The following is a 14,901-nucleotide window of genomic DNA, read 5'->3' as shown; positions in this document are numbered from 1 at the left end:
TTTCTTAGCTGTTGTGATTGACTTAATGCATACAGAAAAATTTATCAGTGATTTGTGACCTTCAACTTTGTTCAGACGTAGTCTATAAAAAAGGATAAAGTAAGTTTTATTCAATTATTATTCACTTGCTACATTCCTTATGGCATGTGTGGTTGCTAGCATTTCTCTCTCTCTCTCAGACAAATAGCACTCTTCAAAAAGAAAAAAAAATGCTACTTAATATCCTATAATGCCACAATTTCAAACTCAGATAAGAAAAATGGATGTTTTGTGTCTTCATCAGAGATAGGACTTCGTATTAATCTCATTTCTCTGAGCATTTTCTCTCAGCACTTTTTTTGTTACCTCTTCATAGCAAACTTGTTTTATCTACTCTAAAATAGAACTCTCGTTTCTTTCTATGTGTCATATTTTTGACACAAAAGTGAATGCTTATTAAATATTGTGACTACAAACATCTTGGGTATCCTATAGATCGGTTCTGAGGTGTAGTGATCCTGAAGATATTAACAAATATAGAAGTATCACTAGGAGTTCGCCAAGTAAGAAGGTATTCACACATCAGAAGCAGACTGGATTTACTGGCTAAGCACAGAGGGGACAGCCCGAGTAGACCGCACCCTTTGGACACTGTTCGCCTCTCTAACTACAGCTGCACCACCCACACTGTGTTCTAGTAAAAAGAAGCTGCCTGAAAGAGCTCTGACCAGGCAAGATCCTGTCTGTGTTTTAAACTCTGTGTTAAAATAGTAAAACAAGCACCGTTGTCCCTGGCCAGGACAGCCCTAGGTGGGACTGGGGGTAGGTAATTCCCTTTCTGGAATTTCTGTGTCCTTGCAGTCTCCGTAGCCGGCTTGCTCAGCGATCCTTTCCTCTATCCCCGCTCCCACTCTAAAAAAATCTCATTGTCCTTAGCCTTGAATGCTTCCCTAGCTAGCTGAGTGTTTAGCAGTAAAGGCACTGGTAGCAGCTGAGTGATTTCTTGTTACTTTCCATTTTGAAAATAAAAGCATTTTTAATTCTGAAAAAAGAATCAGACTGGGGGCACCTGGGAGGCTCAGTTGGACTCCTGATTTTGGCGCAGGTCATGATCTCAGGGTCATTGGATCGAGCCCCACATCAGGCTCCACGCCAGAGCCTGCTTAAGATTCTCTCTCTCCCTCTCTCTCTCTGCCCTTGCTCATGCTCTCTCTCTTGGGAAAAAAAAAAAGAAGAATCAGACTGAATTTAGCTTATTATTCCTTATTTTATTAACGGTAAATATATCCATCTTGTGTTGTTTCATTTACACACAAAAACACAGACTTACACACTTTTTTTGGTTACCTCTCCCTTGACAGATTAAAAATTCTAGGAGTCCCACACAGGGTTAAGTTTCTCAGTACGTTTTTGCCCCTGCACATCCGAGGCGTACCCTGTCATTCAGTCCGGAAGTGAGATACCGATCCTCCAGAGCATGTTGGGAGGCAGGATGCGGTGCTATGTGCCTTCTTGCACACGGGGCCCCTGGTTTAAGAGTCTAGGGCCTCTACCAGGGTCTCCTCCTAACTCCACCCGCCCACCTCAGGTCATGGTCAGTAACCATTTTTGCCCTTGGTGTAATATTTATGAAGCATGTTCCCTTTCCTGCCCTTTACAAGTGATGCCCTTCAGAAAACACCTCTCTGTCTCTTACAAATTCTTTTCTCTTCCTTTCTCATCTCAGCAAAGATCATAGCACCCGAAAAACTGAGGCTATGATTGTCCCCTTGCTGAGAAGAGCAGAATGGCAAGAGATGGGTTGTTGGGACTTGCTTTCTAATCCTGTGAATAAAGGAATTTATTATATTCTGTGAACTTCCAAATTCTTACTAGTGAGATGACATCCCTGCGCAGCCTACAGGTGTTGAGTATGGTACCATCCAATTCATTGGCTTAAATTTAAACATAGTAATCATGAAAACATCGAGAGCTCTTTTCTGTTGTGGGGAAAAGACTGGAAAATCCTGGTAACAGCTTTCATAGCCTTCCCACTGGCTTGCTGAGCTTCTATACCTCCAACTCTGTATTTGTGGTTCACTGAATCAGATCAGACTAAATTGTCCTGCTGGCCACAGGGTTTAATATTCAGTGTGGTTCAACTGAAAAAAAGCCACTCCTTTTGCTTTTTAAAAGGATAATCTCCTGAAGCATTTTATTTAGGCCACCCAAAATACACTGATTCTCAGGGGTACTGATTAGCAAATTAATAGTTAAATTATATTTCTTTAAATGTGTGTAAAATAATGAAAAAAATTATTTGATACTCATTTCACATTCATTTTTAGAGCTCCTACTAGATGCTGAATTCTTAACAGGTTGATATGTTCCTTGCCCTCAATAGTATTTATAGTCTAGAAAGGAAGATATGTGACAATAAAAATAATACAATAATATAATAATAGCAAAGTGTATTACCCATCTTCTCTGTGTCATGTATTAAGTGCTTTACCTTTATTAATTAGTTAAATCCTTACAACTACCCTAGAAGGTGGGTGAGATTGGTATCCCTATTTTACAGATGAGGAAACTGAAACACAGAAAGTAGTTACTTGTATAAGGTCACACAGCGAATTAGTACAAAGCCTGACTTTAACCCCACATATAAATAAATAATTTTAGAAATATTGTCATTAACTGAATTATTTTACAAAGGTGGGGAGTGTAGAAGGGAGCTATAACTGGTTCAGTATCACAGAAACAAGAGAAAAAAATTGGGGGCATATCCCAAGGTGCTGCCAGAAAATTAAGATTTCAGAGGGCCTTAATATGCCAGGCTGAGCAAGTTCAGTTCAGCTTTTTATCCTGTTTGCACTGGGAAGCCTTGGAAGGCTTTAAACAGAAGAGTGGGGGCAGCTGGGTGGCTCAGTCGTTAAGTGTCTGCCTTGGGCTCAGGTTATGATCCCAGGGTCCTGGGATCGAGCCCCGCATCGGGCTCCCTGCTCAGCAGGAAGCCTGCTTCTCCCTCTCCCACTCCCCCTGCTTGTGTTCCCTCTCTCTCTGTGTCTTTCTCTGTCAAATAAATAAATAAAATCTTAAAAAAAAAAAAAAACCCAGAAGAGTAATAAGATCAGACATCCAGTTTAGAAAGATCCCAGGAGACCGTGCAGAGACTGAGTTGGTCCAAGGAGTTTGGAACAGGGGCCGTTGAAGGCTACTGCCAAGGTCCAGATGGAGAATAAAGAAGGCCTCCACTTAGGGGCAGATGGGAAATTGATGAGCAAGAGAGAAACTGGAGAAATACTTAAAGAAGTATGAGCAATAAGACGTGAGGAAAAGTGAGAAATTGAGGATGAATCTAAGGATGTGAGCCCTGTGCCTAGGTGATCACAAGTACCATTCAAGGAGATTAGAAATAAAGGAGAGGAAGCTAGCTGGGGAAAGAAGACCAAGAATTCTGTATTGGGTATGTTGTATATTAGATGATTTAGGGGCTGTCTAGGTGGAAAAATCCAGTAAATGACTTAAAGTTTTGGCTCCAGGGTGTAGGATAGGAGGTCTGGACTAAAGATCCCAATTTGGAAGTTGTCAGAATAGATGTATTAATTGAAGTTGGGAATGCAGATGTGATCATTGAGAAACAGCATGGAGGAAATCAAAGCCCAACCCACTGGGATCAATGATATTTTAAAGTGGATGAAGGAGGTAGAAGCAGGCCTAACGAAGGGTAGGAAGGTGATCAGGAAAGAATATGACATGGACGCCAAGTCATGAATGACTGTCCAGGAGGGTGTATCAGGCGAGAGAAGCACTAAAGCACATCACTGGGTTGGCACGTGAGTGATTAGAAAGCAGGTCCCCTGGAACATGGGAGGAAGGGGGTGGGGAGGGAAGAGTGAGTGAAGATGCCTTCTTTCAAGAAGCTTAGCTTTGGAAGCATCTAGACCTAGAAAAAGAGACAAATATTTAGAAGAGGTGTTTTTGTTTCTAGAATTGGAAATAGGTAAATGTATTTGTTGGCTGAGAGGAAGGTGCCCGGAGAAAGAGAAGAGGCTAAATTATAAGATGCATCAGAAGTGGGATAAGCTACACTAGGGATAGAGATGGCAATTTACTTATTTTTCTCCTATCATTTTGAAAATATTCATTTGCTTTGCCCCTTCTATAATACCTGAGATATTTTGCTTGTTTTTCTCCTGCAGTTTATCCCCACATTGATTTTGGAGGTAAATAATAAAGCAAAAAACTAGGGGGGAAATGTTCAACGTTTTTTTTTTCTTTTAGTGTGTTGAGACTTTTGACTATACTGCCTTCAAGAAATTAAATACTGAGAGTTTATTTTCAGAGAGTTTATTTTCTAAAGGAAAAATTCCTGTTTGTACTTTTTCAATTTCAATTAGTTATACTGAACTAAAATTTTGAAAAAGCTGTTTGTGAGACTACCTTACAGTCTTCCATGGATCTTTACCTGCCATATTATCAAGTACTATTTCATATAACATGTGACAATAGAAAGATGTTCCTTAAAACAATAGCATCAACACATAAAAATTGAAAACAAAATTTTTACCTGAAATAAATAAAATCAGGGAGTAGTCGTAGCTGTGAAAAAGGAAAGCCAAGGATGGACTCCTAGAGGACCACAGATTTTAGGAGGTTGGGCATAAGTGTGGATTTCCTACTCCCTCTCTCTCAAACCATTTGTGTGGGGATGCACCTGACTACGACCCAATAAGATATGGTCTTGTGGTACCATAGATCAGAAATACCAGCCTGATTACTCCATCTGCACCTTTTAGCTCTTCCTACACAATTACAGCCTTTCAGTATTGCCTAAAGGAGAAGACAACTCCTGCTCGTAAGGATGGGCTAAGTAGGCAACAGTGGAAAAAGAGGCAGAGACTGCTCAGTTAGCTGAACTGTGATTATTTCCTAGCCATTCCAGAAAGAATAGTTGGTCTTTCCAAAATCGATTGCTGCTAATTGGAAGGAATTTCTCAAATCACATCTCTCTGAGCATATTTGTGCAAGGTGCCATTTAATGTGGGAATTTTCTGGCCCTCAATGAATGGAAGAGCCCCAATTTGGTTTCTCTAAATGCCAACTAAATCTTCTTGGGCACACACATGTATTTTTTAATAAAATACTTTAATGCTTGTGGAACAGCAAGAAGACCAGTGTCCTCAAGTACAACAAACAAGGAAGACATTAGTAGGAATGAGCTCAGACATTTAATGAATAGGGGGTATAGAGAAGGGACCAGATCAGACGGGTCCAGTAGCCCATTATAATGACTTAGGGTTTTACTAGGAATTAGATGGAAAGCTATGAGGATGAGTAGAAACTGAACATTAAGATTCTTAACATGATTCAATTTCTTTAGTATACTTAGCACAACAGCCTTTAGAAATTGTTGCATCATTGCTTAGGCATACTGACTAAAAACCTAAAAAGTTTCTTTTTTGAATTTTTATTTTTTTAAAGATTTTATTTATTTATTTGACAGAGAAAGAGAGATAACATAAGCAGGGTGAACAGCAGAGGGAGAAGCAGACTTCCTGCTGAGCAAGGAGCCCGATGTGGGGCTCGATCCCAGGACCCCGAGATCATGACCTGAGCCGAAGGAAGACGCTTAACCCACTGAGCCACCCAGGCACCCCTAAAAACCTGAAAAGTTTCTTAATATTTAGATTTAAAAAATATTATCTGTATGTTTTTAGCTTGGGATTAATCCTCTACCACGAAAGTTGGGAATAATGTTACTTCAGTTAAGCTAATTGTACTGAGAACCGATTGGAGAAAACCTTTTGCATGCCTCCCCCACTGAGCGGCATTGTGATTCCTGATGCAATAGTCTGAGTTCCTCAGTATCGAGAAAGAAGCCTGCAAAGTTAGGCAAGTTAGTTCTGGTTACCAGGATAGGATCTCCTTCATCATGCGTGGAGCAGCTTCAGGGGCTGAAAATCAGACTCACGTACATGGTTATGGCAAGCTTTAGCAGTGGGAGTCTGGGCAGCACTGACTGTTCGGTTTGTGGAGCAGAATCTGACCAGAGTAAAACTCTTTAGGGCAGCACATCCTGGTGAGATGTCTTCACCTTCCACAATCAGCTGTGGTCTGGGCATGCCCTTTTCAAATTCAGATATACCCATTTGCTAGCACGTCTTAGTCAGTTTGGGCTGCTATGACAAGAATACCGTAGAGGGGACAAACTGTCATTTCTCAGAGTTCTGAAGATTGGGAAGTCCTAGATTAAAATGCCAGCAGATCCCTTGTCTGGTTTGCAGGTGGCTATCTCGTGCCTTCTTGTTGTAGCTTCACGTGGCAGAGAGCAGAGAGAAGAGGCAAGCTGTCTCCTATCTCTTCCGATAAGGGCACTAATCCCATTCATGAGGGTTCCACCTAATTACCTATGACCCAGTTACCTCCCAAAGACCCCATCTCCAAATACCATCACACTGGAGATTGGGGTTTCAGCATGGGAATTTGAGGGGATACAAACATTCTGTCTATAGCATAGAGTCACCATAAAGATACAATAGTGCCTACCGTATGAGGTACAGACCCTTGAAAACATGGATGCCCCACCTCTCCCCCCACGCACACTGAGAAGTGTTTTTAAAAACTCAGTCCTCTCCCTTTTGTCAATCTGGTGCTGCTAGTGTCCTCATAAACAGAAATTAATTGCCGATGCTGAAATTGCATGGCGGTGTCTGTTACAATGTGGCCATCTAGAAAAGTATCTGGAATATCCTTATTTTAAAAAATAATTATACACACATACATAATTTTATATATGTAAGATATATATTTTTAATAGATACAACTTATAATTCCCCAGGGGTCAGTGGATATTAATTTGGGAAGCAACTTAACTGCTTTGTCTGAATCAGTTGTTTTCAAATTATGGGACCCTAGCTGGTAAGCAGGAGACTTTAACTCCAGCATGTATACCTGGATCAAGTTCACACTTCTCAGACCTCCTGAACTCCCACCAGCCTCTTCTGCGTTCTGATAATCGTCTGTTACCTGGCATTATCATTTAGCCACTTCATGGTTTTTTTCTACCTCCATTTTATGCTTTTCGAGAGTAGAGTGATCAATAAATCCTAGTCTGCATCTGTCCACAGAACATTCTTCCTGTCCCTTGACAACAAGCCACTAAATCGCTCTGTCCAGGCTGTTGACTGGGCCATATTTCCTTCCCATCTTGAAAAGTTGGTGTGAGAATAAAATGAGCTGATGCAAAAGAGAGCGCTTTGGGAAGTTCAGTAACTACTTACATGTGACATGGTATTATTTTTATATCTCACACTAGCTCTCAGAAATATCAAGGGCATCATATATTTATGTAGGGGAAAAAACTATGCCAGCTCAAAAAGACAGGTTAAATAATACTTTTGCTTCTATTTAGGGTAGCTGTTACTGAAAGTATACTTATGAGGTTTCTTTTCTGAAAAATGTAATTACAGATGGGATACACACCTTTACATGTGGGCTGCCACTATGGAAACATCAAGATTGTTAATTTCCTGCTCCAGCATTCTGCAAAAGTTAATGCCAAAACAAAGGTAAAGACTTTTCTTCTTTGTATCCACCATCAAAGTCACTGATTTTGTGTCCGAGGAAGTAAGAGTCTTCCACCTTCCTTCCGCAGAATGGGTATACGCCGTTACATCAAGCAGCTCAACAGGGACACACACATATAATAAATGTCTTGCTCCAGAACAATGCTTCCCCCAATGAACTCACTGTGGTAAGAGTGAAGGGAAGGGAAGAGGGAGGCTAAGGGAAGAGGGAGGAGATAGACCTGGATGCTGGGATCTTCTTACATTTTTCATCATGCACCAGTGTCACTGTTTTACTAAATGGAACATTCAGTAGAATTCAGGCCAAAGGACAGTAGCTATATTGTGAGCCGTCCAGAGAGATGTGATTGGTGCTTCACCCTTAAAAACTACAAACCCATTGCCACCTAGTAGGAAATACATATACAGAAAGAAAAACATGTTTGTCCCCTTGATAACTTAGAATGTTAAGAAGCCTTTTGGATTCCATGTGTAGCAGCCAAGTCTCTGCTGTGTGAGTGGGAACAGGTTAGGTGGGTTTTGTGCAAGGCACGTCTCTAATGAAATAGTGTTTTGTGTATGACAGTGGGTGGGACCAACGAGACACCCACCTGCTGTTTAGTATGGGCGAAACACGTGGAAACACACAGACACCGAGACGCAGGGAATGACTTCTTAATTCCTTGTGCTCGTTTCCCTCTTGCCAGAATGGGAACACTGCCCTAGCCATTGCCCGGAGGCTTGGCTACATCTCAGTGGTCGACACCCTGAAGGTAGTGACTGAGGAAACCATGACCACAACTGTAAGTAGCAGACGCTGGACCTCGCCGCCCTGAGAGCCAGCTCTCACGCCGTCGATTTTCTGGGGCTTTTGGGAGAGGAACCTACTTCCCCCCATTCACAGACTAAGCACCACGCCTCCAAATGCTGTCGCCTCATTGCTGACAGCCGGCATGGCAGCTCTCGGTTCGGACATTGAGACACTAAACACTTAAAGTACCTTTTTATTTTTTTTATTTTTTTTTATTTTTTTAAAGATTTTATTTATTTGACAGAGAGAGACAGCGAGAGAGGGAACACAAGCAGGGGGAGTGGGAGAGGGAGAAGCAGGCTTCCCGTGGAGCAGGGAGCCCGATGTGGGACTCGATCCCAGGACCCTGGGACTATGACCTGAGCCGAAGGCAGACGTTTAACGACTGAGCCACCCAGATGCCCTTAAAGTACCTTTTTAAAAGTTGCATTAGTAGCTATAAAGTGTTTTGTCCCATGGAAAGCTAAACGTACGCATGTTTGTTTTGATATAAAAACATTTTTAATGAAATGAAGGCAGAAATATTTTAACATCCACCTTTGGCTATGTGAGGAAGTTGAAGATAAGATGGTTCTTTAAAATGTTATGACTCATAAATAATGGATACACTGTTGTCATTATTGTAAATGCATTTTTTTACAGTGTCAAAATAAAACATGAGAGAGAGGATCAGAACTGATTTTTGTCACCACTCTCACTGCTCTTCCATTCAGCTATTAGAGTTTTCACAGGAAAACCAAATAGATGTTTTGTTAAAATTACAAATAAATCTTTACCAGGAGGCCTTATTGCGTCAGATACATTTTTACAAGCTGCAGCCTCTAGGATAAGTCGTTTCTTATTAGCACCATCTGGAGCCTCTGAACTGCGTGAGGATTTGGTAACTGTGGAAGCAAGAGCAGATCTTGCACCATATCAGAGGCTAGTTGGAGTTATTCCTGACTCCGTGACTCAACACACATGCCTGAGACTGGCTCCGTACAATGTAAACTTAGGACTCTGGGACATTGGGTATTATCAGCTCTGCCTCCTTTTCTCATCCACCACCTTCCGATGTGAAGGGAGGCATAATCAGCATCTGCAAACAGTTTGTACACACAGTGCTTCATACAAAAAAAAAATGGGTTGAAGGACTCTGTAGTAACCTACTGGTTGAATTATTTGGCGGTGTAAAGGCTTTAAAAGCTAAAAAAAATAAGCTTGCTGATTGCAAGGGAGAAATTATGCAGTTTGCTGAAAAGAAAGCAGTAGCTTTAATGGGCTAGGGCAATGGTTATGAACCAGGGCGTGTTCGTAACTTCGAGGTATAGTTTGTATAGAGATAAATTACTATATTGCTTTTATATATACCTCTTGAGTATTTCATGATTTAAAAATCGTTATTAAATTCTTGAGAAAAGAGTTTAAACAAATAATGTTTATTAACTTTAATCTTATAGATACTCCCTTTGCTTTCTCTAGAGTGGGGGAAAAAAGAGGGAGAAGGACAAGGTATTAAACAATGGTCAAGTGTCACAATACTATAAAAGATTTGAAATCACTGCAGTAAATATATAAAACTTTTTCATTGTTAGAGAGTTGAAACCTATATAATCGTTCAAAATATAATTCTTGCTTATTGAATGTAAATGATGTTCTCACCCATTGGGAAAGTTCAGAATGTTTCTTGAATATCAAAGATGCTTGAGGAGCACACCTGGCTGGCTCAGTCGGTAGAGTGTGTGACTCTTGACCTCAGGGTTATGGGGTCAAACCCCATGTGGGAGGTAGAGATTCTTAAAGATAAAATCTTAAAAAAAAAAAAAAAAAAAAAGCTGGAGGAGAAAATAAAGTTAAAGACAGAGGAAGTAAAGTTCTAGTCCGAGAGGGGATTCAAGGCTCTGGTTCCAAGTGAAAGAACAAATATGGGAGTCAGGCCATATCACTCGGTGTCATCCACTGAGTTGTCTGGTAATTTCTGCAAGAGAGAGAAGATAGGACTCATGCTTACAGGAAAGATCCAGTTTGCCTAATGAAGTAAATGAGGCTTCCACCAAATGAAGTGCTCACATAGATTGGAAAAGAGTCCACTGAAGTCCCTAAGTCTTAGTCCAGCATTGCGGTATTTGAGACTTTATTTCAAGCTGAGACACCACCTTGTCAGCTGTGCTTTTAGCGGTTACATGTAACCTGGCATAGATGAGAACTGGCAGATTTCAGGGTGGAGTCTGTGATCCTGAGCTCACTAACCACAGTGCAGCCTGCACGGCCCCTTGCTGGGGCCCCAGTAGCCATTGACTCCATAAGCGGACATCCAGTTTTTCAAAAACCTTAAAAAGATCCGTCTTCCCTCTCAGTACAATGTAGGACATGGCAATTCTGAGAAAGATGGTTGAGTTAGTGACATTACAATCATGGCAGAGTAGGAAACTGAGGACCTAGAAGCTGACATTCAAAAGATGAATTAAGCATTTAAATTGCATTGTTTGAAATATTCAGTTCCCTCATTAGCAAAGAACAGAGGACATCTCTCTCTCAGATAACTGGTTTCTAATACTGTTCTGTAATAAAGGGAATCAGGGCTCCTTCGAGAAATAGCTAAATCTAGATCTGGGGAAGGAAAGTAAGGAAGTGTCTCCCCACCTCAAGCAAGGAAATCAACATGGAAACACACCATTATGGGGCTGCGTCAGGGACACAGGAGTCAACTGAAAGAGTTCCCAGTGGCCAAAGCTGGAACAATTTAAAATGGATGATAGATAGATAGATAGATAGATAGATAGATAGATAGATAGATAGATAGAGAGTGAGTGCAAAGTATAAAATAAATTTCCATGAGTCCATACTGATACAGATAAATGACTGAATACATGGGGAAGAAGAGGCAAATCAGGCAAAAAAAATTCCAAACAATTTATGAAAATACTTCACCCTCAAGGAGGTATAGAATGTAATTCCCCCTGCTTAAGGGTGGGCTGAGTATAGTGACTTCCCTGCAAAGGAAACAGTATGGAAAGGGACATGGGGGAAATAGAATAACTTTACAGCAGAAAAACCTGACAAACACTGCCTCAGCCAGGCAACCAAGGTCAACATCAGCACTGGTAAATCCTGTTGATGGTATGGACCCTTGATACTATGTGATGAAAATAGCAATTTACCTCTGTGGTCTTCCTCCCCAAAACATGTAACCCAGTCTAAACATGAGAAAAACATGAAACAAATCCAAACTGAGGAACAGTCTACAAAATTCCTGACCAATTCACTTCTAAACTGTGAAGGGCGGGCGCCTGGGTGGCTCAGTCGGTTAAGCGTCTGCCTTTGACTCAGGTCATGATCCCAGGGTCCTGGGATCGAGTCCCATTTCGGGCTCCCTGCTCAGCTGGGGGGTCTGCTTCTCTGCCCCTTCCCAGGCTTGTGTGCGTTCTCTTTCTCTCTCCCTTTCTGGCTCAAGTAAATAAATGGAATCTATAAAGATAGACAGACAGACATAAAATAAAATAGAATAAAATAAAATAAAATAAAATTTAAAAACTGAAGGTCATTAGAAGCAAGGCAAGTCTGAGAAACTGTCACATTCATAGGAGCCAATGGGGGCATGACAGGTGAAGATAAGGTGGTATCTTGGATGGGAACCTAGAACAGAAAAGGGACATTTGGTAAAAATTAAGGAACTCTGAATAAAATATAGACTTTAATTAATAGTAATATGTGAGTACTGGTTCATTAATTATGACAAATGTACCATAGTTTTAACTACTGAGCTTTTTTTTTCTCAGTTGCCTTATTTAAGTACGTTATCTTCCCTTGTACCATTAGCCTTTCGTATGCTCAGAATAAGAAGAGGACTTGTTTCAAGTCTAAAACATTAAGTCATTAATATTTTTAACAAGTTGTCAGTGTCCTTTGGATGGATACAAGCTATATAGGTAAAAAGTCATCAAAGAGCAAGTAAAAAATTCAGTAAGGCCTTTGCTCTGTAATATATAGTTCTTTAAAATTGCATGGAGGTGAAAATGATCTTTCAAATGCATAACCTCTAAAATATTTTCTGCATGGCATAGTTGAAAAAATTGTATAATTTATGCAATCTCAATATTTTATATTTATTCTAGGAATTAAAAGGTACATAAAGAAGGGGAAGACAAAATTAATGGCTGACTTGGCACAAGCAATAAAGACACAATGCGTGCTGTTCATTTGGCTTATCTTCAGCCAAGACTTTTAGTGGAATGAGGTGGCAGGTTCCTCGGACCATGAAAAAGTATAACAATGGACTAGGAGAGGCGATACCTCTCTTCTCTTTTCCTTTGAAAAGCCTCATTAGGGAGCTAAATCTTTTAAGCTAGTTTGCTTTACCACTAGAATTCTTTCACCTTATCTTTCTTCTTAGCAGTATATATGGTGAAGACCTTAATGCTAAGGGAAAATTTTGATGTCATTTTTATGTGAGAGCTTCATGATATTCAGCACATCAGTCCCATAATAAATCAACTGATTAATTTAGAAAGAAATGAATAGTCTCATTAAAATGTTCAGTCTGCTTACACTAAAGTGACTACTTTTTTGTTGTTGTTGTTACTAGACTGTCATAGAGAAGCACAAAATGAATGTTCCAGAAACGATGAATGAAGTTCTTGATATGTCTGACGATGAAGGTATGAAAACCACCTTTGTGTTCATAATTAAGAGTGACTGTGTATCTGTTTCCTTAAGAATGTTTATCGCAAAAATGTTTTTAGAAGTGTTAATGTGTTTTGTTGTCATAAAGAGGGTATGCATTTTCCACACACTTACACTCTTCACTTAAATCATGCAGTTCGTAAAGCCAACGCCCCTGAAATGCTCAGTGATGGTGAATATATCTCAGATGTTGAAGAAGGTATTTGCAACCTTTTACTGTAATGGAACTTAACTACCAGCTTTATCTTCCATTTCTTATCTTCGAAATGTAACACTTCCTTGAGTTACTAACTCTTCACTTCCGATTATTAATTTATGTACCATTTAAAAGATGTATATATGGTATTAGTGGTTTCTTTAAAGCCCCTCTCCTTGAATCCATTTTCCAGCTTGGAACTACAAGTACATTAGTATCACTAATGACGTGGATTGCTTTCTATTTGTTTCTATTAAGCAGAAAATTGATTTTTATTGTTTACATTTGGAAATATAGAAGAGGAAATCTGATTAATGTTTACAGCTAAAATATTTTTTAAAATAAGTAAGAGAAGGTACCTTATAGGTAAGGAGCTAAATGCTCATTGTAAGGTTTACTCTAAGCTTAGTAGTAAAAGCAGCTTTTGAACTTGAACCAATAATGAAAACTCAACCTGAACAAAATTACTTTCAGAATATAAATTTTCGGGTGCCTGGGTGGCTCAGTTGGTTGGGCGACTGCCTTTGGCTCAGGTCATGATCCTGGAGTCCTGGGATCGAGTCCCATATCGGGCTCCCAGCTCAGCGGGGAGTCTGCTTCTCCCTCTCCCGCTCCCCCCTCTGTGCTCTCTCTCATTCTCTCTCTCAAATAAATGAATAAAATCTTTAAAAAAAAAAAAGAAAAGAATATAAATTTTCAATATTGATTTCATGAAAGAGATCAAAATATAAATTCTTGTAGCTGTACTTCATTTGCTTAAAAGAAACTACTTGTTTTCTGCCTTATTTAAAAAATCAATATTTTCCCAGCTCATGATGTATAGATATACTAATGAATGATATTTTAAAAGTTTCATTGGAAAATTAGCATTTTTACAGTGAATAAATATTGTAAAGATGGCAAATTTTGGAGTTTTGCTGGAGTAATGCAATACGTACTTATAGTAGAATTTCTAGTATATTTATGTTTTTTTCTTACACCACCTGACTCTCCCAAATGACATCTATATTTTGCCACCTCTCATGTATTTTTCTCACAGATCAGACTCAATGTTGTTAGTCTTTCTCTGTGCTTAGGTAATTTTCCCTATTTTAATTATTGGTTTCTCCTTTGAGTTGCACAAATTTAAATGAACATCTAAAATAGTGGGAAGCCTACATAATCCAAAGTGAGTGCCTTTAACTTTTTTGGCATCCAGTGAGTGCCTGCTGGAAGTGCGATCTGGCCAGGAGAATGCATACCTAGAACAGCTAATGCCTTGGTGGTCACTTAGGAACCTGGACAGAGCTGTCTCATTGTTCGTAAATGTTGTTTTGATAAATGTTAAAGGTTTTTACTCATTTTTCTTTCCTTTTGTCTAAATCATCAGCTATATATTTACTTGTTTAATCCCCAATTGGATGTTTGTATCATCTTTAGGCCTTTAAGAATAATATGCCTTGCTGTCATATTATATTTGAAGGCCTTCTTATGTAAAGTTTGCTGAGTAATTTCTTATGTGCAGAAGACAGAAGGAAAATGTTCTCACATAGATGTGTACGCACACAAAACATGTCAAAAGTATATTTTCAAATGCAATTTTGTGAAATATGACAATCACAGACCTAAAAATTTGCTAGTTTTGGACAGAATATCCAAAATAGTTGCAGTGATAAGAGGCCAAGTTTGAATGGAGTATATAACAGCTTTATATACATGAATAGGCA

The 14,901-nt window shown here is 39.6% G+C and overlaps 1 protein-coding gene across 1 annotated transcript in view; it reads left to right on the top strand.

Annotated features, from left to right (window-relative positions):
- ANK3 (ankyrin 3) overlaps positions 1-14,901 on the top strand; it is a 329,559-nt gene that overhangs the window by 197,045 nt on the left and 117,613 nt on the right. The window contains exons 19-23 of the mRNA XM_064594667.1: positions 7,431-7,529; positions 7,616-7,714; positions 8,234-8,329; positions 12,902-12,974; positions 13,136-13,198. Of these exons, the coding sequence (XP_064450737.1) occupies positions 7,431-7,529; positions 7,616-7,714; positions 8,234-8,329; positions 12,902-12,974; positions 13,136-13,198 (430 nt within the window). The remainder of the gene's footprint in view (positions 1-7,430; positions 7,530-7,615; positions 7,715-8,233; positions 8,330-12,901; positions 12,975-13,135; positions 13,199-14,901) is intronic.

This window comes from Mirounga angustirostris, unplaced genomic scaffold (genome assembly GCF_029215605.1).
Source record: "Mirounga angustirostris isolate CCGP_5_RB_7025 unplaced genomic scaffold, mMirAng1.0.hap1 SCAF_6, whole genome shotgun sequence".
NCBI lineage: Eukaryota > Metazoa > Chordata > Mammalia > Carnivora > Phocidae > Mirounga > Mirounga angustirostris.
Note: the sequence above shows the minus strand (reverse complement) of the source record. Positions and strands in the feature narration are given on the sequence as shown.